The sequence below is a fragment of the Chiroxiphia lanceolata genome, chromosome 1, assembly GCF_009829145.1.
Source record: "Chiroxiphia lanceolata isolate bChiLan1 chromosome 1, bChiLan1.pri, whole genome shotgun sequence".
Classification (NCBI taxonomy): Eukaryota; Metazoa; Chordata; class Aves; order Passeriformes; family Pipridae; genus Chiroxiphia; species Chiroxiphia lanceolata.
Genome location: NC_045637.1, coordinates 125,984,208 through 126,009,927, shown reverse-complemented (window position 1 = coordinate 126,009,927; position 25,720 = coordinate 125,984,208). Strand labels below are relative to the sequence as shown.

At 38.4% G+C, this 25,720-nt stretch overlaps 1 protein-coding gene across 4 annotated transcripts in view; it reads right to left on the bottom strand.

The window, feature by feature from the left end:
• Positions 1-25,288, bottom strand: part of CRPPA (CDP-L-ribitol pyrophosphorylase A) — a 110,411-nt gene extending 85,123 nt beyond the window's left edge. The window contains exons 1-3 of one of the 4 annotated variants that reach the window (XR_004357919.1): positions 25,000-25,288; positions 18,479-18,758; positions 1,496-1,645 (exon numbers count right to left, since the gene is read on the bottom strand). Coding sequence is in view for 3 of the 4 variants with exons in the window: in XM_032692549.1 (XP_032548440.1) it covers positions 1,496-1,645; positions 18,479-18,758; positions 25,000-25,139 (570 nt within the window). In the remaining variant the exon portion in view is untranslated. Of the gene's footprint in view, positions 1-1,495; positions 1,646-18,478; positions 18,759-18,960; positions 21,622-23,557; positions 23,774-24,999 lie in introns of those variants that run through there. The other 3 variants (XM_032692549.1, XM_032692560.1, XM_032692572.1) reach the window with 3 other exon arrangements.
• Positions 25,289-25,720: the final 432 nt, after the last annotated feature.

Below are 25,720 nucleotides of genomic sequence, written 5' to 3'. Positions count from 1 at the left end.
TAGAGGAGCATGGGGACTGCAAATATAGTTGTCTTTTGAGTGAGGCATTTATGGCAAGAGCTTTTTATGTATTTGCCAGCTCTACTGTATCTGAAAATTATGAACAAACACAGTAGAAAAAATGGGGGGTTGTTTAGGTGGGGTGTTTTGAGAAACAGCACATAAACACACAATTTGCTAAAAGAGATACACATCAACAAGAAAGAAACAGCTACCAACGGCAGCTGTTTTCTCTTGAGATGCGTTCTGTGCACATCTAGGCTGCCTTTATCATGAGTATACCCACTACATTCAAGGTGGAGTCTCCAGAAGTATTAGCTGTGTGCCATGATATACACCAAGAACATCCCCCTGCTTCCTATCAGAAGTAAAAAGGTTGGAGCCAGTCCAAGTGCACGAGTAGCTCCTAATTTGGTCCTTCATCTACAGCATCTAATAGCTTCAAGTATCAAGCATAAAGGGTATGACATGGAGTTTGTGCCAACATTTCCAAGTAAAACAATTACTGAACAATTAAGTAATAATTTCTTCTTCATTGCCTGTCCTCACATTTGTTCTGTTGTTGGTGACTTCGAAGCTTTGTACTCTCTGAAAGTGAGTATAAGAAATTTGGACTTGTTTAGAAATGAAAGACTGATGGGAAACATGACTTGCCAGCATTAATGTGAAAAATAATTCCTTCCAAGTGACAAATGAAGAAATGCTCTGCTTCCAGTCAGGCTGGAAGATACCTAGAGGACAAGCAATTTCCACAAGGTGATGAATGAAAAGGAAGTAGAATGCTGAGACGAAAGGCTGGAGTGCTTCCAGCAAAACATGAATGTAGGGTGCGGCAAACGAAAGCAGTCTTCAGGGCAGAAAAAGGGAAAAGAGTCAGGTTTAATACACCACCTACAATTTTTATTTTCCTAAATAAAGGAATTAAAGCAATTAAAGCAATATATTAGGAAAAAATGAGAGAATTGCAACAGAGACTATGTAAACATTATTTTCAACCTCTGATCAGACTATATAGAATATACATGCAACAAGAAACAAATTAAACATTTACCTAGATATAGCAAATTAATATTATCCCAATATTTTAGAACAGCCTGTATCCCATTAAATTATTATATAATGTCATTATTACATTGCGCATCCAAAACTCTTTGATACTCTCAGTCAAGAATACATACTTAATATATATGTAATTTTAAACACATTAACCCACTCCTTTAAGTAATCTACTTAATGCACAATAAAAATTATGGCAAATATGTCTTTCCAACTGTTTAGATCCATCAACCCCTCTTGTATTTGGCAGTTTGATATGAAAAAAACTTCAATAGATTAGAATGATAAGGCTTTTTCAAAAGACTGAGAATAATATGCATAGTTTGACGTGATCTGAAATAGATGCTGAATCTCTGTTTTTGAAAAAAGAGAAATAAAGTTATCTTTCTTTTTAACTGAATTAAATTGAAAAAAGTCTTAGAAAGTCCTAATATCTTACCTGTTGATATGCTTCATAGATTACATCAAACAAGAAAGCTTGAGGCATTTCACTCGCTCTGTACCTGGCACGTTCCAATGAGTGGTCTAAACAGCCATCTGCAGCAGAGGCAACAACAGTAGAAACTAGAGGACGAATTGCTCCTGCTGCCTGTGGAACAAAACACAAAGAGAAACCTAAATGTTATTAATGTATATGAGATAGCTGTAGTCAAAAAAAAGCTTTAAAATACACTTTTTCCCTTCTTTATCTTTCTACATCTCATAATGCATGTCATACTACCTAGTCTGTATGACACTTTCAACACTAACATAGCAATGGAGGACTGTATAGGTACACACGGAGGGACAATTTACAAAAAAAATCTTAAGTCCTTCATATCTACTGCAAATACCTGTACAGATCTGAAATGTTCATTTTTCAGACTTTCTTCTGCATACATAGTAGGTGGTTTCTGTGAGGACAGTTCTAGGCCTATTCAGATATCAAACAGCAGCAGACACATCTGAGAGGTCTTGACAATCTACAACACCTATTGCCTTCACAGACTTCAATTTGGCTAAACTGCTCAAAAACAATATACAAGAAAACTTTCAGATAATTGAGCTTGTTCCTCTGTTTGAATTCACCCTGTGAAATACTGAGCAACCACACTTACCAGTGAAATCACAGGGAACGCAGCACTTACATATGAAAGTATTCAATATCAAGCAGCACTATGCTCTAGAACAGATACTTAAATGCTTATATTTCAGTTTCAGTTTTGCTTAGGTTTGAAACCAATTAAACATATATCTTTGATCTTTTCATCAACATATAGTATTAAAGATCTATGGCATCTCTGAAGCAGAACTCTCCTAGCTGTCTTTAGGCATTCTGATACAACCACACTGCATCAGTCACTTATCAAATGTTCACGTGAACTTTAGGTGAAGCTTAAAACAACTTGGACAAGAGTTGTCGATAGAATAATGAAGAAAAAGTGCAGTGGCAGAACACTGCTTATCAAGTCACAGAGTAAACAGCATGCTCTCCATTGATGCAAATCATTGAGAACAGCATGTTCACACTATACTGCTTATTAATCATTTTTAAGAATAATAAAAAAGAATAATTGATGCTGTTTCATAACATTTGGAACTATACAACATCTTAAATCAAGATACCTAGAAAATCATCCCAATGCCTAATTCTGCCACTTTTCACAGCAGCCTCGGAAGATTTTCTGAGGCTTCATGAATTTTGACACAGAAAAAGAATAGGTCCCTTATCAGCACTGTTGATATCAGCACTGCTATTAATGATTTTATTTATCTCTGTTGGCAAATCCTGCCCTCATACATGAGTCCTGTCCATTCTTAGAAGATTTCTGACTTCAAATAAGCATACAGTGGTAGAATGAGACAAAAAAGTGAGTCCAAAATTTTTGTACTCTCAGAAGAAAAGAACTAGTTGTCTTCCCTCCCCCTTTCACACTACTTAACAATAAAACAAAGGGGAATGCAGTCAGAGTGTTGAGCCCTTTATGAGCTCTAAATTACAGCTCCTTAGTTCATTCTTTTACAGAATAAGAACAGACATGAACCCATTTCTCACGCCCAAAGAGTTCTGATATGCATGAGCTACCGGGGAAGGCTGAAGGGAGAGAAAAGATTCAAAAGATTCGTGTGACAGGAGAAATATCTGAACTACTTTCTCAAAATCTGAAAAGCACTTTTACTTTCTAATACATGGAAAGAGATATCTATATAAAACACCACACAGAGCAAAACACTATCATCCAATGGCAAAATGTGGTACAGAAAGATCAGTAAAACTGTGAAATCACAGAACTGTCTGTCTCTTAAGAGGTAATTCAGTTCTTCTTTCTGACCCAGGCAGGATCAATTTTACTTCTGTAACAGAAAAGACAAACTGAGAAAACTAAACACCACTATAATTTTAGTAATACATCAATGTATTAAAGGAGGTGTAAATTTAACAGATGCACTTAGAGCAAAAGCTGTGCATAGCAGAAGTAGAGAGACTAAATTATCTGCAATTTGTCCCCTATTTCCTATGATTCAAGGACATGGATTATTACATCTATATCCCAGCTGCTGGGCATTTGGACTATGTTATTTTGCTCTGCCGTCATATTTTAATTGGTCAGACACACACACAAAAATTGTAAAATTAGAAGGTCATGGGAAAAGAGAGAGAGCAGCATGCTAGCCACAGCTTTTCTGTAATTAGCTGTATATTTGATTTTTTTTTTTCTGGAACAGTTACCATTCCAGAAAACCAGTTAGCAAAAGAGAATTCCTTAGGCTGTTCCAATATCTTATTACAGTTTTTAACAATCATGTCATGTTACATTTTAAGCATAAAACAGACTGCAAGAATACAATGTGACTTGCGTAACCAAATCTCACAAGTGAAACATCCACTCTGAGGAACAAAAAGCAAAACTGCAATTCTAAATAAAATTGAATACTCAAAATTGTATTCTTAAAAGAACTCTGAAACACATTGTTTTCTTGCCATCTGGTTTATTGCACAATAAAAATTTATGAATGTCTATATTGGTATCTTTGTGTCAATACTGAACCACAACTCCTGCTCTGCTGAGGCCTAGCTCTTCCAAAGATTCAGAAAACTAAATCCAAATGCAACACTTTTTTAAACCCTCCAATTAACTTCTCAAGTAATCGAAAGCTTCACAGCATGTAAAATTTAAAAAATGCATTTTTCAAACAGCTATAGTTTGTCTTCACATTACACCAGAACTGAGTCCAGTGTGACAGGTTCAGTTTCTCATCTGTCTTCCTGCCATTTCAATAAGAAATCACAAGTTGGGCACAATAAGATTTCTTCTGCAGCAGGTCCACCCAAACTATACCTGACGCTGACTGAAAACATGAAATTAAATACAAAGAATAAGATTCATGTCTGACTTCTGATCATGCACAGGACAGAAATTCTATGTATTCAATAACAGGATAATTAGCAGTCATTTGATTTAAAAAAAAAAAACAGGTTTTATTCCAAAAAAAGACAATTCAGTCCATGACTGAAAGCAGAATGGAGACCTCTAGTGCTTAGCAAAGCCAAGAAGTTTCTAATGCACAGAAAACCTTCATATGATGAGCAACTGGTATCCAAAAGCCCACAATCCATAAGCTAGAGCATACCTGCTAAGGTGCAGCACTGAGTCAAAACCTTAAAATCCTGAGGCAAGATACAGAAATTGGTTGTTTTGCTCAGTACTGGCTCACGTTTCTGCAGGACCTTTCTCTGTCTCAGCGCACACCTATATGGGCTCCCTCAACCAGACGATGTGACCCAACACAAGGCTGTGTCTACCACCTACCTCAGTGACACGTGAAATACATTAGTTCCTAAGGCCACTTTCAGACTGGGTGAAACTGGGATCAAGCAAGGGAAAATACTGGCCTGTGTATGCCCTGCACTATTTTCATATGGCACAAGAGAGCTGAGTCCCTAACACAGGAAACCTTGCATCTGCAGTACTGCTGGTATATGCCAACACAGCTGCCAAACCCACACTGGCTTACACAGACCTCACCACACGTGCTTCTGCTTTTGAAACTGGCTCATGGGTATCTTCATTCATGGTGTAAACATAATATTTGGCATGTAAAAACAGAAAAATTGAGTTTTGTGAGTTTTGTTCTTGTATAAAGGCCAAAGAGGGGCACAGTTTAACATGTATGGCTCGTTCTGTGGTATTTCCTTCTGGTTAGTGCAAGCCTCCTCTCCACTCTGAGAAGCACAAAGCCTTTTCTGAATTCCACTCCCCGTAGCCTTGCAATGAACTAAACAGGGAATTTTTTTTAGGAGCTTAAGACAGGGCTACAGACTAATTTTTTTTAGTCCAGAAACTTAAACATTAGGGCACAGTAGGGACAATAATACACTAAGGCATTACTGGGTTTTACACTGACATTTCCCTAATCAGAGGTCTCCTCTTCCAATTTCTAATCATTATGATCCAGATCTCAAGTAGGTTTGCTTTCAAAATCATATATAAAATGCATCATACACCCTTCCTGAATGTGAAGTGGATAGTTATTCTGAATTTCTTTAAATGTCCACTTTACAGCCTTCAAGCCACTCCACTCCAAAGACAGTTAAGCATTAGTTTTGGTGAACTTAGCATGTCCAGGAAATGCATACACTTCTTTCTCCCAGTTTTGCATATTTTGGGAAATAAATCAGTTAAAGTATCAAAATATTCCTTCATAGCACAGTAAACATTGAAGAGGATACTGCTAACCAGTTAGTTTTCCTTTGCAAACAAAATACTTTTAATCTATCACTTCCTTAGAACAATCCTAAAATATTGTAAGAACATAGAATCCCATCAACTTCAGGGGAAGTGACAGACTCATATAACTCACAAGCAAGCTCACCCATCTATCTGCTGAAACTGAACCCACCTCTAGATGCTTTCAGAAACAGTAAGTGTCTTTTATGACCCATTTTTAAACAGCACAAATCAAAAACATTTACAAACAAGTTCTCAGTTTTGTATTCAGTGTTTTTTACTGAGACCACAGTATCCATTAAAGATTCAATGGTGACTGGAAAAAGGTAGAGAATGAAGTGCATCATGCACTTCAGTATAATAGGATATCACAAATATTTTCAAGATATCCAAGGCGTACTGACTCATCTTTTCACTAAACAGTAACATTGTATTGTTCTCAGTTTATCATACTTCTACTCTGACAAGAAACTCTTTAGATGTGTGTATTCAGTGAATCCATAACCAGGGTGTGCTTTAAGATCAGATAATACAGTCAGTTCAAGGAAAGTTAAATCCAATATTAATGACATCTTTTATTACAAAATGAAGTATGAATGTTTAGACCACAGAAGCGTACACACAACACAGCAACTTGGCTAACACAATGCAGTATAGCTTAATTTTATTGAAAAATCATAAAAAATAAAAATCCTAATTTTGTTTAAAATAAGGTAATATAAGGTAATAAAACGCAGAACCCAAACAGAACCAATTAAAATTTCCATAAGTATTACAGGGCGGGGCCAGGAGGGGGGGATGGAGTTTATCTCACAAGCAAAAAATCGTCCAGCTTACAACAGCACAGTGCAATATTCATCCAAGACCAACACTCCCCACCTACAACAAAACACAACAAGAATAAGTTATCAAAGACCCAGAAGCTCCAAAAAAGAGTCACATGGCTGATCTGGTCATTTTGGGTAGCCAGAGTTGAAACAGAACAATGCTAAACAGCTGTAAAGCTCAACAAGTTGAATGATACAGACTAGGAAGAAAAAAAAGTTGCAGTGGCCCAAAATCCTTACAAAAAAATACCACAACTACAATTCCTTTTGTTTTAGAACAGTGTGGTAACAAGCTCAGACAACCACAGATCCTGCAAGCTGGCATACTAAAAAAAAAAGTATGCTATGTCTTTGGCACGCCCTTGTCCCCAGTAGGCCCCAAGTACTAATGCAGACCCACAAAGTCTCACATGGCCAATCTGCAACCCTGAACTTCAAGTAAGTGGGAATCATAGCCTAAAACTTTACAGAATGCTGTCATAAATGGGCAAAGTTTTCCACTCCTCTAATATGATTCCCTTCTACTTTTTAATTATACCAATAATACTCTTCTTTTTCATTCATAGCCTCTATCACCCCTGAAATTCATTTTCCCTATGCTTTCTATCTTCTCAGCTGTCTGGTAGCATTAAGTGTACATTTTATGTATTATTTATTTTATATTTTAATTATCCTAACTAATAATTCAATGTTTTAAAATTACTTAGCAATAGGCCTGATATCAAATGCATAAAAGCAAGCCTGTGAGTATTAACTTAAAAAGAATGTTCCTATTCTTAATGCTTTTACATGTTTTCTCAATGTTCATATTTATAAATTTTAATTCTTTCAGAGTTGTTTTCAACTCCAACAAGCAAAATAGCACTGAAGCAAGACTCACAAATAATTTAGCCACCCTGCCTTAGAAAAAATAAACTTGCATTGCATATATTCACTGAAAATAGAAGCACATTAGAAATACATTTTCATAATTTCAAAGCAGCTGACTTCTTTGAAACGGTATGCTGAAGATTGTGGGGCTTGTCACACTTCATAAGACAACTACATTCATCTTGAAATTCCATTAAAGTCAGTTTTATAAAGGTAAATTTGATAAACACACAAAAAAATTTTATCCTGCTTTTCCATTAAGACAAGGATTGCATTAGGACAGTGTTGAACTACATAACAATAACAATCAATGTTAACTTAGACAAGCTAGATATCTAACAGTTTACAAATATGTCCTGGAATGTTTTTTATTGGGTGAAAGATTATTTATATGTTTCCAAACACAACCATCTCCTAAGGATTTTGGTCTAAATTAGGTCTGGCTAGGAACTAGCAAAAGAAGTTCAGCATAACTATGACTAATTTCTTCTCATTTTATTCCATCAAACTGTTTCCACATGTTACTACACAGAAAGCATTCTTTTACACAGATCAAACTACTTTCCAGGAAGGGCATTCACAGCCACCTACAGTATGAAAAAAATACAGAAATAAACACTGTATTTGTGATGCATGTAACAGGTAGAAACTTGCATTTCTATTCAGACATCTGCACTCAAACTAATTGTATCTATAGTAATCAACATACTTCAGCCACATTCAGTAATTACCATTTAAGTTAGAAGAATGATTTCTTATTTCATATTTATCAAACAGAATCTTGAAAGTAAAATTCAGAAACTTAATTATAAGATTAAAATATTTCACATATTTAAGAGGATGTTCTTTTCAAATTTCTTCTATTGTAAATCTGAAAGGGAGAATATCTATTAAAACAAAGACATATAACTATTGTCATAAAATAAAGCAATTAGAGAATTACTTCTAATGCACATTCAAGGTATAGCACTAAAATATCATCTTATTTTCTTATGTTTCTTTTTTTTCTTTTCCTTTTCTATTCAGCTCTTGTCTAGGGCTATGGGTTTTTTCTCTATAACCAAAAGCTTTAGTCTGTGAGAAGTTTTATGATTCCACTGCAGAGACGGAAGATGTAGAGAAATCCTAGCAAAACAATTCTATTTCGATGGAAAAGCTGGGGGCACAAACAAAATAATGAGAAAAACTATAAGCCACCATCTGATACAGAAGTGCAGTTGATAACAATTCGACCATATGAGCAACTTAGGTGTGAACACTCGTTCAAGCCCAAACTAGCCAAACTTCCAAACTGAACTGCTACAAGCTTGCACATAGTCCACAAAGTTCATAACTCATTCTGTACCCAGAACCCACCTGCTTTCTGTATAGCAAGGCAAGGCAGTGGTCTGGCTGCATGGGTTCAACTCAATCCTGTCACCATCTGCCCCATAAGTCCTTCTGTTAATGCCATGTCCAAAAGAGTCCCCCAAACCAGTACCTCAGTTGCACACATCTCTTGAAGGAACATATGGAGCATGCAGTCAGGACTATAGGACAACCAAGATGACTCAGTAAAGAATAGCAAACCACAATAAAGGTAGAGGTACTCTCATTATCACGCAGAAACATTAGTTTGAGTCTGAGGCATAACATACTTTCACCCACATTCACACCCAAACTCTACCATGTAGCACAGACAATTTGTGTGACTATGCTGTGGTGGGGTCAGGATTCCTTCGACCTATTCATTCTGCCAACAAACAAGTACAATCTGCAATCTGGACAATGTCTAATGTATCCATCAGAAATTAAGGCTGAAGAAATAAAGGCTACCTTCTTTTTGCCAGGTATCTTCTGCCTATATATTCTGTAAGAAAAAGAATAGTTCTTGCATACCTTATTTTTAATTTTGTTGGGGAAAAAAAAAAACCAACAAAACTCGCAGTCCTTATGGGCACAGCATGTTTGATTCTCATTACTGAGCACTAAAATTCTCTTATGTAGGCACTATCATCAGCCAGTCCAATTCCAGCTGTCTTGACACATTTGCTCTGGCAGCTTTTAATTGCCCAAGGATAGAACTGGTTGAAATGTTAAACAAGCCTGGTCTAACACAGATATTAAACCTAATCATCAGCCAGACAAAAAGAAGGTTAATTAGAACACATGTAAGGAGTTTTGAATACTATGAAAAAAGGCTTATATGCTAAACTTCACCTAATTTCCTTAAAGTCTGTTTACCCAGCTGGCTAGAAGCAACAGTCAAACTCACTAAAATTGGGCACATGTTAATCTTAAACCAACACGAGGAAGGAAGAAGTTATAATTGTGTTTATTCCTAGCTGCAAAAGAGGGGATGTTTAATCAGAAATTTAATATACGCTTTGATCCAATGTTAATGAGCTGACACAGTGTTGTACATTGAACTGACTTCAAAGATATGGGATGCCTTAAACAAATGTAATGTATATTTATCACACTGTTTAAGAAAAAGAAAACATTTCTTCTAATGAGGTCACCTTTATCAGAACATACTATCTGAGTAACTGGGGATAGTACACGTACATCAAGACATGTCAGAGCCCCAGTCAGCTATGGTAAACTACAGAAGATAACAGAAACTGTTGCTCAAAAATTAAGAGCACACATGTTCTTTACAAAATTTCTGTTCTTTTGTATTTAAAGCATTTACCTCTAAGCATCAGCAAATATTGTTTTGCTCTAATCAATCACGTGCTAAATTCTAAATGCTATTCTGTGGAAAAAATAAGATTTCACCGAGAAAATAAAAAAGATTTCCTTCAAAAAGACAAAATAATAGGAATATGCAACTGAAAATATATATGTATATGTATATAAAGTAGAGGAAGAAAGCAAAACTAGGCATATCACAGGCTGCAATTTTTCAACACACAGCACTGAAAACAAGGTCAAAAACATATCATAAGTGGAAAAGAAGCAAAATCAGTAACATACATATGCACTAAGGAAAAGCAAAGGGCAGTACTGCAAATAATGATACAACAATTAGGTGAAGTTTTGATTTCACATTAAAATCAGATTTTTTTTAAAAAGTAGACTGAAAATAAATTCTAAGAATGTAATTTATGTTGCTCAAGTATCGTGAATTATCGCCACAAATTTTTGATACAATAAAGCATAAAATTACAAAAGTTAGCAGGATTAAACCAATACAGACATTTTTAATGTGCCATACAAATTATACAGCATTTCTTCTAGTGCATTCCTTGTGAGAAATTCGAGAATGGTTAAGGAAGTTAGTGTTTTTCATAGATACAGTAGTACTGTATATTCCATAAAATATATTTTGTCATATTATTAGCCAAAAAAGGTCTTATTACCTTAGTCAACATACTTAGCTATTTTTTCGTCACAATGCAATAACTGATAATGTTTAACAACACAGTCTTATTTATTAAGGTTTTGTTTTCTTCTTCATAGATTTTTTAAAGTATTTTAAAGTTTGTATAAAGTCTGTATAATGCTACCAAAGATCCATACTAACTATATGACCCAGACCACACATAGCATCCCCCACCTAAACAGCAGCACATGCTGGTATAGAGCTTCAAGGCTTTCTTACAGCATATTTATTCTTTTCAGTTGTCAGCAATAGTTGTAGATTATACCCAATTACGATGGATTCTCTAAGATGCATAATTCAGCCTAAGCAATTCAAACATTTCAAAGCAAATCACATGGCCTGTATGCTACCATCAGTTTTCACTATATTTAGAGGTATTTTAAGGCATACTTAGAGCTTTACATTTGGCATTCATTCAACATAACTGACAACAACATGAGCTACCAGCACTTTCTTGTTCTAACCTGTGCTGTATTGTAAATCTAGGCGGCAAAAATTAAACAGAACATTTGCTATAAAAGTTAATGAACTATGAAAACAATAAATTTTGCCTCTAAAATTAATAAGATTGTTTATTTTACTTTGACAGCATAATATTACTTTGCATTAACAACTAATGAAACACAATTTACAGTCAGCAAGCCATCTTTCATATCCCAAATACTGATTTACATGGCAAAAAGCTATCAGTGAGCATGCACTGCGCCACAAAGGATTTTGCATATTAGAGTAAATCAATATAAAGATGAGTTAACATTTGTATTCAGCGGAATTGAAATCTTGACATGACTGCTACAGGTCTTACAATTGAGTTTAAGAACTTCTTTAAGAAGAATATTTTACCTCCAGACAGTGTATGCCATTACAAAATCAACAATATCATGACGTGAATGCTACTGATCCACTGCTTATCATTAAACACATGATTTGCATCATATTATGAAGAAAGAAGAAAAAAATCTTGAGGTGTTGTAGGAGGACTCTTGCACAATTTAATCAACCAAATGCCGTCTTTAATTAATAACTTTCCCACCCACAGAGTACTGAGCAATCAAACCCATGGCACTATAGATTGTGGTCATGCAGTGCTCTAAAGCAACCCTGCACTTGCTTATCAAAAGTCTTTGCCTTCTGAACTCGCTCAGCTGCTTCCCTCGGAACTGCTTGTGCCCTCTCCTTGCAGGAAACCTTGCACCTGAGCTTCTTTCTCGTACATCTCTTTATCCAAGCTTCATCCAACACTTCCTCTGTTATCAAGGGCCTTGTAAAACAGATCATCACACCTTATGATGTCACTTTGGCTCCGATAGTGACGTTAATACACATATGTGCGAATTTGATACCTCATGAATTCTCTCCTACATGCTCCAAGGCTCCTCAAGGCTGTATTACAGCCCACTTACTTCTTGGAAACAGAAGGGTAAGCACAGAACCAGTCCAGCAGACTATTACAGCATATGAAACAGGCCAAGTTGGCCTTCAGAAGCTTCACCTAACCTGCAGGGCTGGTAGTGTTCCTGCCACAACCACTGAGATCACAAACTCTGCCAAAATGCAGCTGGTGACATTTCTGGATGAAAACTCAGATAATCCTTCTTTTCAGTTCCCTTTTTTTTTTTTTTTTCACTTTTCACCTTTTGGTGAAAAAGGGAAAAATTTACATGCCTAATCCTTAGCCAGAGAGATATGGCTAAGAATCTCTTCCAGATCTCACCATGTAGGAGTTTCTAGAATGATCCAAGGCCTTTATTCAGCTTCTCCCACATGCTGGATAAGATTTCCCTTATTTTAAGGAACTATTCTTTAATCCTTTTATCTGCTGCAGGAAGGAGAAACCTGAGTGACTAAATAGACATATCTTCACTAAAAGCTGCTTCGTTTCCCAAAAGTCATATTGTTTCCTCAGATGAAGCATATAGATTTTAACTAGCCTCAAATCAACAGCAGTATCGTACACGTAGTTTCTCTAAATTTAAAGAGGATACACTTTATAGACACTACCTAAGAACAACCTCAGCAACCACTTAAGTACAGGAAACTGTGCTCAAAATTTATTTTCAGGATAAACTAACCCTCCCTAAAAAAAAAAGTAAGGTAAAAATTACTCTGTGTGTAGACTTCCAGAAGCTAAGAAACGGTGGATCAAGTCACCTTTTAAAAAGGTGACTAGTTTTGTTAGGCACAGCTGGCTCTGTTAGTACAACACAGAAATGCTGCAAAGAAAAAAGGGAGATTACAATTTAAGTTTCTGTCTATGATATATTTATTTCCGTTGGTTGAGTTGCATCCTTCCCAATAAATGCAATGAATACACTAAATCACTTAAATTGAGACTGGTAAATGATAGACCTGTTTCTCCCCTTACCAGTGTATTCCAACTATCAAACATTACATCTTGTTAGGACTAAGACTTCAAGTATTTAATAACAATACATTCGTTTTCCATTCAACACAGAAGACAACAACTTGACTGAGAAGGTTATAACTTTCTATGGGACCAACAGTGCCATAAGCTATGGAAACATCAGTATGCTTTCAACAGTTATCCATTAAAAAGGAACAATGCATTGTATAACTATTTTCTGTACAACAGCAAAACTACACTTCATTTCTTCACACATTCAGAAAAGTTTTAGGGCTACTGAAGAGCTTCTGATCTTCACAATAATGTAGAATCATAGAACAGTTTGGGTTGGAAGGGACCTTTAAAGGTCAGGTAGTCCAATCCCATTGCAATGAGCAGGGACATCTTCAACAACATCAGGTTGCTCAGAGCCCTGTCGAACCTGACCTTGAATGTTTCTAGCGATGGGGCATTTCCCATCTCTTTGGGAAACCTGTTCCATTGTTTCACCACTGCCATTGTAAAAAAATTCTATATCTAGTCTGAATCTACCCTTTTTTAGTTTAAAATCATTACTACTTCTCCTATTTCAATAGACCCCATTTAAAAGTTTGTCACCATCTTGTAAAGGAGCCCCCTGTAGGTACCAAAAGGCCACAATAAGGTCTCCCCAGAGCTTTCTCTTGTCCAGGCTAAATGACCCCAGCTCTCTCAGCCTTTCTTCATATGAGAGGTGTTCATCTGATCATTTTTGTGGCCCTCTACTGGACCCACTTCAACAGGTCCATGTCTTTCTTGTGCTGAGGGCCCCAGTGCTGGAAGTAGTACTCCAGGTGGGGTCTCATGAGAGTGAAGTAGAGGGGCATAATCACCTCCCTCAACCTGTTGGCCACACCTCTCCTGGCTCCAAGTGCATACTGTCAGCTCACGGCCAGCTGACAACACCCACCAGTACCCCCAAGTCCTTTTCCCAAGGGTTCTCTCAATCCCTTTTTCCCAGAGCCTGTATTGATACCGGGGACTGTCACAGTTGAGGTGCAGGATCTTGCACTTGGCCATGTTGAACATCAGTGTTCACAAAGGCCCACTTCTCAAACTTGTCCAGGTCCCTCTGCATGGCATCCCACCCCTCAGGCATGTCAACTGCACCACTCACCTTGCTGTCATCTATAAATTTGCTGAGAGTGCACTTGATCTCACTGTCTGTGAAGGTATTAAAGAATATTGGTCCCAATACAGACCCCTGAGGGATACCACTTGTCACCACTCTCCACCTGGATGTTGAGCTGTTAACCACAACCCTCTGGCTGCAACCAACCAAGCAAATCCTCATCCACTGAACAGTCCATCCATCAAATCCTTCTCTCTCCAATTTAGAGAGAAGGATATTGTGGAGGACTGTCTCAAAGGCCTTAGAGAAGTCCAGACAGGCAACATCCATAGCTCTTCTCTCGTCCACTGATATAGTCACTGCACCATAGAAGGCCCCTAGGTTGATTAGGCAGGACCTGCCCTTGGTGAAGCCATGACAGCTTTCTCAAATCACGTGCCTGTCCTACATGAGCTTTACCATAGCTAAGAGCATGTAGGTCTTAAAATGTTTTATTCTAAAATTGCTTCATAATCCCTACTATTCACTAGTAAGTATTTTTACATTGACATCAGTCAGTCTCCTAAACTACAGAACTCATTCCATCAGTGAAATAAAAATCATGTCAAGATGGTAATTGTAACGTCTTCAGTTCTTGATTCTGTCTTTGCATATGGGTCTGAGCCTCCCAAAGCACCAAGTATACAATGGAAGTATAACTTCTGAGAACACAGGCAGTGGATGACTTCAGATGACCCAGGGTATAAATATGATGCAGTCTTTGCAGCTGGATAAAATCAATTTTTGAGTATAACACAGAAAACAAAGACAATGTTTAAAATACTCTACATACGACAAAACCAGAGGAAATAAGGAAACATAAAAAGACAATCACTTTCAACAGAAAAAGTACAAAGAAAGGTCAAAACGGGCAGAACTGCTCCAGCATTCCATCCCCATTCAAGTGCACCAACCAGATCATCTTATTTATCCATCCAAGTCCTCCTTCAACTTCAGTGGAGAAAAACAGGTGTTTTTCAGTTTGCCACCCACCGAGTTTTGCTATTGTAACTCAACAATCATAGACAGCAAAATAAAATGTCTTCTGTAACTGGCTGAAAAGAACAGCATCCACACGAGTGTGTGTTTCCTGCTCCAGCCTCCTGCTGCAGTGAGACTGATAATGGCAGCACTGACAGGAACAGGCTGAGCATAATGCACGGTGTTTTCTGTCTGGGGGTATTATTTTGACTGACTGCCTCTGTGAGAGTCCATGAGACTGAGTACCACTGTACAGCTGTATTGGTATGTAAGCTTTGTTCATACCCTTGCTAAAGTTTAGAATAAAGTAATGATGTTAGACAGCTTCCAGAAACCAGCTTTTAAGAGTGCCATTTTGACTTAGTCCTTTTGAAATAATAAACTATACTTTCAAATCTAGTTTATGTTAACTAGAGAAAGAAAGTCTTTGACTGTATGTGCCTTCTTTTTTTAAATTCTCCATAGCAGAACTGACAAGTTCCCCCCCACCTTCCTGGTTTTTTTTTTCTTGTAAGCATTTTTCTTTTTAGTTATGTTGTTTAAAATGCAATGCTGGCAATGAGATATTGCTAGAGGCTTTGGACTCATGCCTTCTGAAGCTTCCACTTTTCCCAACTTTTACTAGCAATAAAGAATTTGTGTCTAGAAACATGTAATTTTAATTGCAAAATTACCCCAAAAACATAAATGGAACTTAATTGGTTACAAAATAATATTTTCACATAATCAAGGAATTGTTTGAGGTATTTAAGGCATAATTTATTAGTTCTGGTTAAGGTGCACATTTTGATTCCTACAGGCAAATAACAAACAGATTAGTAAGTGTAATTAAGCAGTTTATTTGTCTGACAATTGGCAGCTAGCAGTGCAATAACTTACTTGATCAATTGCCATTTTAAAGAACATTAAAGCTTCTCATAATTATGCTATCTATATGGTATGCAGATGAATAACAATACAGCATTACCCTTAACACAAGTGATTTAATATCATGTTTCTGCCAGGTTTTCTACCTTTCTATATCATGCAAAAGGAAGTAATTACTTTTTGTACTGAAAGATTGAAGAACTGACTCCCCTTTAGATATACAAAGAATCTGACCATAGGAAAAACTACAGATGATAGCTTCTCTCAATCCATTCTTTTCTGATACTCAAAGCCATGCATATTAGTTTTGAGAAAGAGTCACAGTTTTCCATTTAGCTCTTCAGAATTCTGCAGCTGTCAAGTAAAGACAGCCACCTGTCTCTGGGAGAAAGCTTTTCCAATTCATTACATAAAATAAAGTTCTTCTTATGTTCCTTAACTCAAATACTTTGTCAGGTAACATCAACAGTGCATAGCTCTCGGAGTCCATTTCTGTAAATAAATACCATACACATTTCAGATAGACATCACACCACAAAAAAATACAATGGCACATGTACAAGATCACCTTTTCAAGACCAAATGATACTTCAGTGATCCAGGTAAGGAAATATTTACCAGTAAATATTTACCAGTCAGAAGCTCAGATAAACTACAGTACACTGACTTGAGAAGGTCAATGGAGATTGCTTTGGTTCCCTACTGTTTTACCGAAAATGCCTTGCATCCAATTAAAAAGAAAACCAGAAGAAAATATTACACTGAAATCGCAAAAGTTTCAAGAAAAAAGTGAACAAGCTAAAAAACTTAAACATAAATTCAAATGAGATATGATATACCTTAACATGCAAAGACACCTAAACACAAACACATTCAGGAAAGTTATTGTCATTTCAACTCAACATCAGTACAACTAACTCCATTCTTCTACCACTCTCAAATAATCACATTTAAAACTGATATACAAAGAGGATTGATTTTAAAGTCTCTAGCAGAGAATCAATTCTGGAATGTTATTTTGTGCTACATGAGAAAGGTCAAAAACCTTGTTAAAATTCTAACAGAATTTAAGTTTTAATGACTGGAAACTTATGTTCTGGATCACTGACAATTAGAGAGCAGTTTCTGTTTTATCACCATTTCTTAATAAGCCTATCTACAAAAGTACAGGTCTACTTGTAAGAGACTGAATATATTTAGATTTCTAACAATGTTCTGAGAGACCTTACATAATTTGATTTTCATAATAAATATTTTAACAAGCCATACATTCCCCTTCCACACTAGGAGGTTTCAAAAAAATGTGTAGGAGCACTAAGGAAATACTACAGTTCATTCTTTGGACTCATTATTCAACTGTCAAAGCTGTGAATCACCTGTCAATTAGCTTATCTTCTACCACATTTTCTGGAAAAGACAAGCAGTGGTACAAGTCCTAGATTTCTAGTACCCAAACAATCTGCTGTCACTAATGGCTTCTACTTCAAACCATCTCCTTGATGCAGGGAAGCATTATGCTATCTTATTAATGGAGAATTCAAGGACAGAGTGAGGATAACAAATCATACAAACAAGTCTGTGGCTAAGTCATGATTTCTCACATCTCTGACTTTGCCAGTTTATCCAACAGTTCTTGTTGCTAGTAAATGCCTTTCCCACCCTTCTACTTGCACAATACAACTTCTACCAACTCTTCCCCTTCACATATCACTTTCTCAGAAATCCTCCTGGTTCCTGTGAATAATCCCAGTCCCCAGATGTAGTGATGAGCAGGAAAATATCCAACCCATGGCTGGAGACTTCCCACTTCTCCTGTTTCCCAGCAGTTTGTAATACTTACAAGTTCTAGAACAATTCAGCATTACTACAGAGACAGCTCTCTTGCTGCTTATTCAGAGTTTGCATAAGTTTGAGATGAAAACACAAAGTTTGAGAGTCAACCAATGCAGCACATACACTCACTAACAGAGCTGCATTAGGTGATAATTCTGTATGGAAAAAAAAGTAAACTATCATTATGCAATCTACCTTTCAACTAACAAATTGCTGATTAATTCAAGCTCTTACTGACAGTCTCTATGGCAATAATTATTCCCTGTAGCAAATAACGCCTGCAGCATTTAAAAATGTCAACCTCCTCCACCTGACCTCTCTGCTTAATAGGGATTCTGGATCTGTTCTCCTTAAAAAAACAACATCATACATTAATACAATTGCTAGAAAATTCCTCATGTATCAGTCATGATTTTACGCCGTTTTTACATGTAAAAAGCACATTGCAGAGTTGCATTGCTGTATGGTACATACCCCGTGTTCTTTAGCAGCCATAACCACTTTTGAAAGAATATCTTCTTCTACAAATGGCCTCACAGCATCATGGATAATCACTACTTCTGGTTTCTGGAGCAGATGGCTGGAAAATTCCTTCTCTGCAAATACTTTCAGTCCATTGAAAATTGACCGGTGACGAGTTATTCCACCTTCTACTACTGTAACTCTTTTGTGGCCATATTTTTCAATGATAGTCTTCATTGTTTCAATATTTTCAGGAGAGACCACCACAATAATGTCAGATATCCAACTTATCCTAGAAAAAATAGTACAAAACCACAGAAAGTAGATATAAATGACTAAATAAAAGTAGAGATATGTGAAACAAAGAAACTCGCAACAAAAATTCAAGATGGCTAAATAAAGCATCTCTCAGCATACTCAAGTCCATGTTTTCATAATCCAGTTCTAAAGGGAAAGATATTACAGAGGATTTCTACCAATACATGGATACCAACCAACAAAATTGGAGTTCTGGGAATGGACTTGCTTCCAACAGCCACTTTGCAGAGGGGCACCTTCTGATAACCCTTCCAAAAGCCTTCAAACCATTTCTTACTCCAGCCTCATTCCTAGCTTCAAACAGAATTTCTAAATCAATCAGTTACAGTTTATTAATCAGTTTCCAACAAATTGGTAAATCCTGGGACCTGGAATACTCCATGTTCCAAAGTAGTACACTGTGTACAAAAAAATAAGAGGATCAAGAAAAATTCTGAAACTAAGTTCACTATAAAGACAATCATGAGTAGTAATTGACAGATTCCTAATGAATTTATGATACTGTAACACTTGAATATTGACAGGAAATATTATACTGGTAGTTTGAAAAAAAAAAAAAATACACACAAATGTTTCTGCTCTAGTACTCTAGGAAGCCAGAAAAATATAAAAACATAGCTGTGCTAGGTAAGATTACATTAACATCAAAACCATATTTTTAGAGAACTTCAAGCTGTTACTATTGCTATCTGCCTAAGTCTACAATAGACAGGGTGTCGGGGAGGGGGGAGGACAATGACCCACAAACCACAAGACAAAAAACCAGTCATAACTGAAGCAAGGCTAAAGTCATACTTGTGTCAAAGGACCTAGGAATACAAATTCAAGTCGCACATGCATACTCTTCTTCAAAAAAAATGGAAACACCAGAATTCAAATCCATTTTAGTGTCCTATTTTCTAAATGTTATGTAGAGAACATTAAAAAAAAAAAGTGTCTCCACAGATGGCAGAAGAGTTTCTTAGCACGTCAGGCAAGAAACTCATCAGATGAGCAACGATTAAAAAAAAAAAAACTTACTATGTTAAAATTACCTACATATCCAACTAAGGAGAGAGACAAGTGCTATATGCTCTCTCAAGTAAAACTAGTAAAGCTATTGAAACTAATTTTGTAGACAAAACAAGAATAAAGGTACTAAATATTTCCAGTTAGAAAAATAAGTGTAAGAAATTTACAGTTCAGAACTACACAGGCTGAAGATACTGGTTTCTACAATAACACATGAGAAAGCATTGCCTAGAAACTACCCTTACTCCAAAAGAAAAGTCATCTGTGATACAAACCAGTCCCCCAGAGCTATGAGAAACAACAGAACATCTTCCACCTTACGTATGGGTTGGGTTCTTTTTTTTTTTTGCAATTGATAAAACTCCATGGAAAACCATTTCAATTAATTTTAAAATAACTGTTAAAAATAAAATAAATGGAAGTGCTATTAGCATTCTTCAAAAGAAAAATATTTGTCCTTGTGTTCATTTTATTATTAACAAAGGCAGAAAATACAGCCAAACTAACATATTCTCAGCACTTTTAAAGTATTAAGTTGTTCAAATGTAAAATCTTAACCATATGGTTTCAAGTTTCATTTCAACTTGCCACTCACCACAGGTTCATCAAAAGGTTTTAAAAACCTCTGAAATTAGTTCTGGCATAATCGTACATTTAGCCACAAAACTTAGCATCTTTGAATGACTTAAACTTAGAACTAGGGCAAAGTAACTGGATTCATCTCAGTTCTTTTGAATATCGGGAGTCAATAATTTAAATAAAGCAAAATTCAAGAAGAGTTTTTTCACACTGAATGAAAACAAGAGCTCTGCACTTCTATTTGCAGAACAACTACAGCCTTACACAGTACCCAGAAACAGTGGACATTCTGCACATTCACTAGCTCTGCATAAGAAAAGCACTGACATTTCCCTTTCTGCAGTTAAATGAAACAGATTATGAGGTAACTGGGTAGCACACAGCATCTTCTGAAAAGATGGGAAGAGAGCACAAGTACTGGCCAGCCTATGATAAATCTCTGCACAGGGTGGGTGGAATGGCTCAAGGTCTCCAGTGGGGTACAATATACCAAAAAGTGACAGGATGCGGTCACAGCTCCACCCTGTGTCTGCATAAACACATTTGTAAACTTGAGTATGTCCTCCCTAAATTCATTCCAGACTCATATTCTACAGTTAGAGCTGGGATTTAGGGATGTAACCTATTCATATGAGATTATAAAGTCATCCACTAGACTGATTACGTACCAGAACAGCTTGGGTTTTGTCCCACCAAAACTCATGGAAAGTACTAATCCAGTAAAGTACGCTACAAATTTTAATGAATAAGGACAGTGCATCACACGGGTGCTTGCTCCTTTAAAGATTTGCTTATGGAAATGTTGCAAATGTTTTAACAAAGTAGAAAGTTATCAGTATACACTCAATCTGTCAGTAAATGAATCCTTTTTTCCTCCCTCAATTTGTCACATCATCTTCTTCAGAAAGATTTCACACTAAAATAATAAGCAGCTCAGGACCTGCTCAAATCCAATTTAAAAACACCATTTCAATTTTATAACTGTAATATTAGATCAAGATAACACAAGTTGCAGCAAGAATCAGCACAATGTATGAAAAAGATCATAATACTGTACCCCAATCTGTTTAAACAATACAGAACTCCAGTGCTTCCATACAACATAGGCTGTAGTTCTGAAGTGGAAAATCAGGTCTGACCAGATGAAACACAACAACTCCAGTTATAATCACTTTAAAACTGCCTTAGGAAGACCTAAATACTAGCAGAAAGAAAACAATGAAGCAGAAAAGTACTATATGTTTGTTTTCTGCAACTATACTTCTCGTCATCACCTACAAACAGACTTACTGCCTGCTGGAAAATAGTATTATTTCATTAAGTTTCAAAAAAAAAGTACAAACATTTATATTAGTCCACCTAGAATTCAAAGTAAAGGAGCTCATTAACTCAGCAGCAGATAAAGTTATTACATGACTTCTCAATACAAGCTGCAGAAGAAATTAAACAAAACCACTTTGAAACTGTATCACCTAAATGGCATGCTGAGGTATCAATGTGACTATTTAGCCCTCAGTCAGTTCACTCGCATACAACCAGGGCTGAGTCTGAAATCTGACATGAGGCTTAAATGCTCACACTCAATCTCTTGCAACTCTCATTCTGCCAGTAGCAAACTATTCAATACAATATACCAAAATCAGCAAAACAAGGCCAGAACCAGGCAGTCACTGCTGAGACAGCTTTAGCAGTGTTGTACAGGATCTTTCACTGCCACAGAAACTCTTCAGAGGTGCAAGATAAATCATTATATCACTTTTGCTGGTCTTATTATTCAAACACCAAATTAGAAAAAGAACTATCGAGAACAGCGTGCATTTGCAGAATGCAAGCATAACTTCCTTTTGCTCCATAGTAGCTTTGTTATGACTTTATTGGTATATGAAAAACTGTATCTTTTACAGAAAATGTATCTTTTTCCACAAAAATGGAAGCAGGAAGCTTTTAAGTCTGGTATATTAAGGAAGTTTTGAGGATCTTATGTACAGAAGCCATTCATTTTTGCCAGAAATAAAATGCTCCTTATGAGTCAGACAAAATAACAAAGATACGTTCATAAAGTTTGCTATCATTATTTTTAGCTCATAAGCTATTTCAAGAATAAGCTAATGATAACCGGACAAAAAGAACTAGTTTTGCTCACCTCCTCTCCTAAGGGCATCATCTATGATTATTATTGGCAGGCCAGTGTTCCACATGCTATCATTCTATACAACAAGATGCACTGTTTATTCATTCATGTCTGTTCTTGTCTCATCTGCCCATTTTTCCACATTGATATTTAAGATTCTCACTACTTTCAGCTGAACAGCATAAAGATCTTCTTCTACTAACCTTTAAAAAGCACATGCAAAGCAGCTGCACATCCTTGAACTGCTCATGTATTTGTCTATATATTACTACCTTTATTCCAGATTAAAAAGAAGCTTAAAAATAGCCGCATTAGCTGAGGTAATCAGTTCAACAGAAATTACTACAGGCTAATGGGTCAATGATTCATTCAATTACATCAGGTCAACGACAGACATCAGAAGACAGTATCAAGCTGCCACTTCTGAGTGACAGATTATGGGACAAACTGCAGTTCCTCAGTATCACATTTTTGCTCTTACAGTCTCACAAAGTAAGAACAAGGTACATCCTTTGTAGTTTCAAAGCCGGAAGTGAAAGCGTTGAGATGAAAGTGAAAGCCATTCCAAGCTTTGGAGTACATGGGTTCCCAGCTCCTCATACACATCTATACCAGTTAACAGTCTACTGAACACTCCAGCTCAGTAGAGATGGCAGGAAGTTCTGCCTGTCAGAGCCCTGGCAGTGGTTATTCCACTACTAAGCAAAAGCACCAAGTTGTTACTCTCACAATCAGCTTGGCTGGACCGTACAGTTAGAATTCAACCTTCTAATTTTTTGCAGCTTTAGGACATAAATATAATTCTGTTGCTCAAAGTGCAGCTATTTTCTCAGAGCTTACTGGCAGTAAATATAAAAGGGTTTTTTAGATGAATACTACTTATTTTCCTATGAATATCATTTTCTTCCCAAACCTCACTCTGTTCTCGTTTCCAGGTTTCCAATACAGTGAGGGAGGATATTATTCTTCTCTGTAGATTCTCAGGACATTTTGGCAGAAATTACAGCTGTGGCAAGTTTTGGATCGGACGTTTTGCTTACTGAGGTGCTTACCTTTGTGACTGGCTGCTGTTGAAAATTAAATAAACAAGAAATATTTCTTTCATAAAGTTAACAAGTGACCTGAGGGAAGTCTCTCTGGGTGGGAATGGAAAAAGAGTCACAATTTTGATGTTCTACAAGTTTCCATGAGTTAAGAACTTTGAAAGATGCTAGCAATTTCATTTCTTGCACCAATCTCCACTCCTCCCCATTTATCCTCTCTAAAAATCTAAAGGTTTGTTTTCCTAAAGTTACTGCAATACATCCAGAATACACTCCTACCTACTGTGTTTCACGTGACACTACATAAAAGACTTACATTATATTAACATTTGACAGTAATATATTAACTGTCAGTCACATGCCTAGAACTCAACGGCCTTATGAAAAGGAAAAAAACCTGGCTGCTAATAGATCCCATTACTTGAACCCTTTGCTCCAACACAGAATCACATAATGTTAAGGATTGGATGGGACCTTAAAGATCATTTAGTCCCAACCCCCCTGCCATGGCCAGGGACACCTCCCACTAGACTAGGTGGCTCAAGGCCGCATCCAGGCTGGCCTTGAGCGCTGCCAGGGCTGGAGCATCCACAACCTCCCTGGGCAACCTGCTTACAACCTTAAGAATGACAAATTTATTCCTAATATCTAACCTAAAATTCCCCTTTTAGTTTGTACGTCTTATTCCTCATCCTATCACTACAACATAGCCACAGAAAAGTTACATGTGCAGCTTTATGCTACATATGCTTCCAGTGCAGCAACTATGACTTAAACAAACCTTTCTGCTTTAAGCCTCCTGCTGACACAAGGTGTTTGACCATGGCCAGCGGTGAAGCACAATGCAGTGCTATACACCACTGAGTGCATTTGCCTCACTATGAGGAGTGAATCTTTTTTAGAGGCCTCTGGACACTACTATAAGGACCATTCCAACGGCTGTGGCAGCACAGATCTTTTCTCAAGGCTGATGAGCAGCATGATGACTGTCTCCAGCAACTGCGGTCGGCTCGCAGCTCACCAAACCAGCCGCTACAGCTACAGCAACTCTCGAGCTTCGAGGCTGAAGGGGCCTCGAACCCATGATCTCCGGCATCCATGGAATGTACCACAGCTTCGAGGCACGGGCAGGGCTGTGGAGGGAGAGCAGAGCCGCCCGGGATGGCGGTCCGGGGGCCAGGCCGGGCTGGGGGAAGCGCCCAGGTCCCGCCTGGTACCTGTGCCCAGATGAGCGGGCCAGTCGCACCTCGTTGCCTGCCCCGCTGTTGCTCCCTGCACGGTCTAACCGGGCGGGGAGGGACGGGGAGACACCGCAGCGCAAACCAGACCCGCCCAGGGCCTGCGGCGAGGGCAGCGCGAATGCCGGCGGCTCTCCAAAGACCGGGGCAGGGCGAGGGCCGGCCGGGGCCGGGGAGGCGCGGTCGGGGAGCCGGGCGGCGCCGCCTCGTTACCTCTCCATGGCCCGCACCGCGTAGCTGACGAGCGGCCTCCCCTGCACGGCACAAAACTGCTTGGGAGTGGCGCCTCCCAGGCGCTCTCCGCTCCCGCCCGCCGGCAGCACGGCAGACACCGACACACCGCCGGGCTCCATCTGCGCGGGGTCCCGCGGCGCCTCTGCTCTGCGCCCCCCGCGGCAGGAACGGCGCAACCAACCAACCGCCCGCCTGTTTTATTCGCCCGCGACGTCCGCGACCCAAAGAATCCAGCGCCCGCCCGTTCGCCTGCCCCCGGCGCACACCGGGCCCTACTCCTCGCCCACCCCGCGCTACGCGAGGCCCCACAGCGGCTCCGCCGGGCGCGGGCAGTCCTGCGGGATGAGCCTGGGCCGCGGCAGGGGAGCGCTCGGGGCACCGCGGGAGAAGAACGGCGGGCACACAGCGGGACAACCGGGGGACGGTGCCTATGGGCCCTTTAAATGGCCGGCGCGCGGGTGACTCCGGGTGGGAGGGGCCGGCGCGCGGGGCGAGGCCGCGCTGAGGGGCGGGGCGAGCCGGGGATCCGGGGGTCCGTGGAACCGGGAGGGATGTCGTGTTTCAGCGAGGAAATAGACACGGCGCGTTTGGCGCCGAGGGGAAGGCGGGCGCACCGCGGTCCCAGCCGTGGGCTTGCGTCCTCCTGAGAGCCCCACAGGCTGGCTGGGGACACTTGTCGTATTGTGGGGATTGTTGCCCT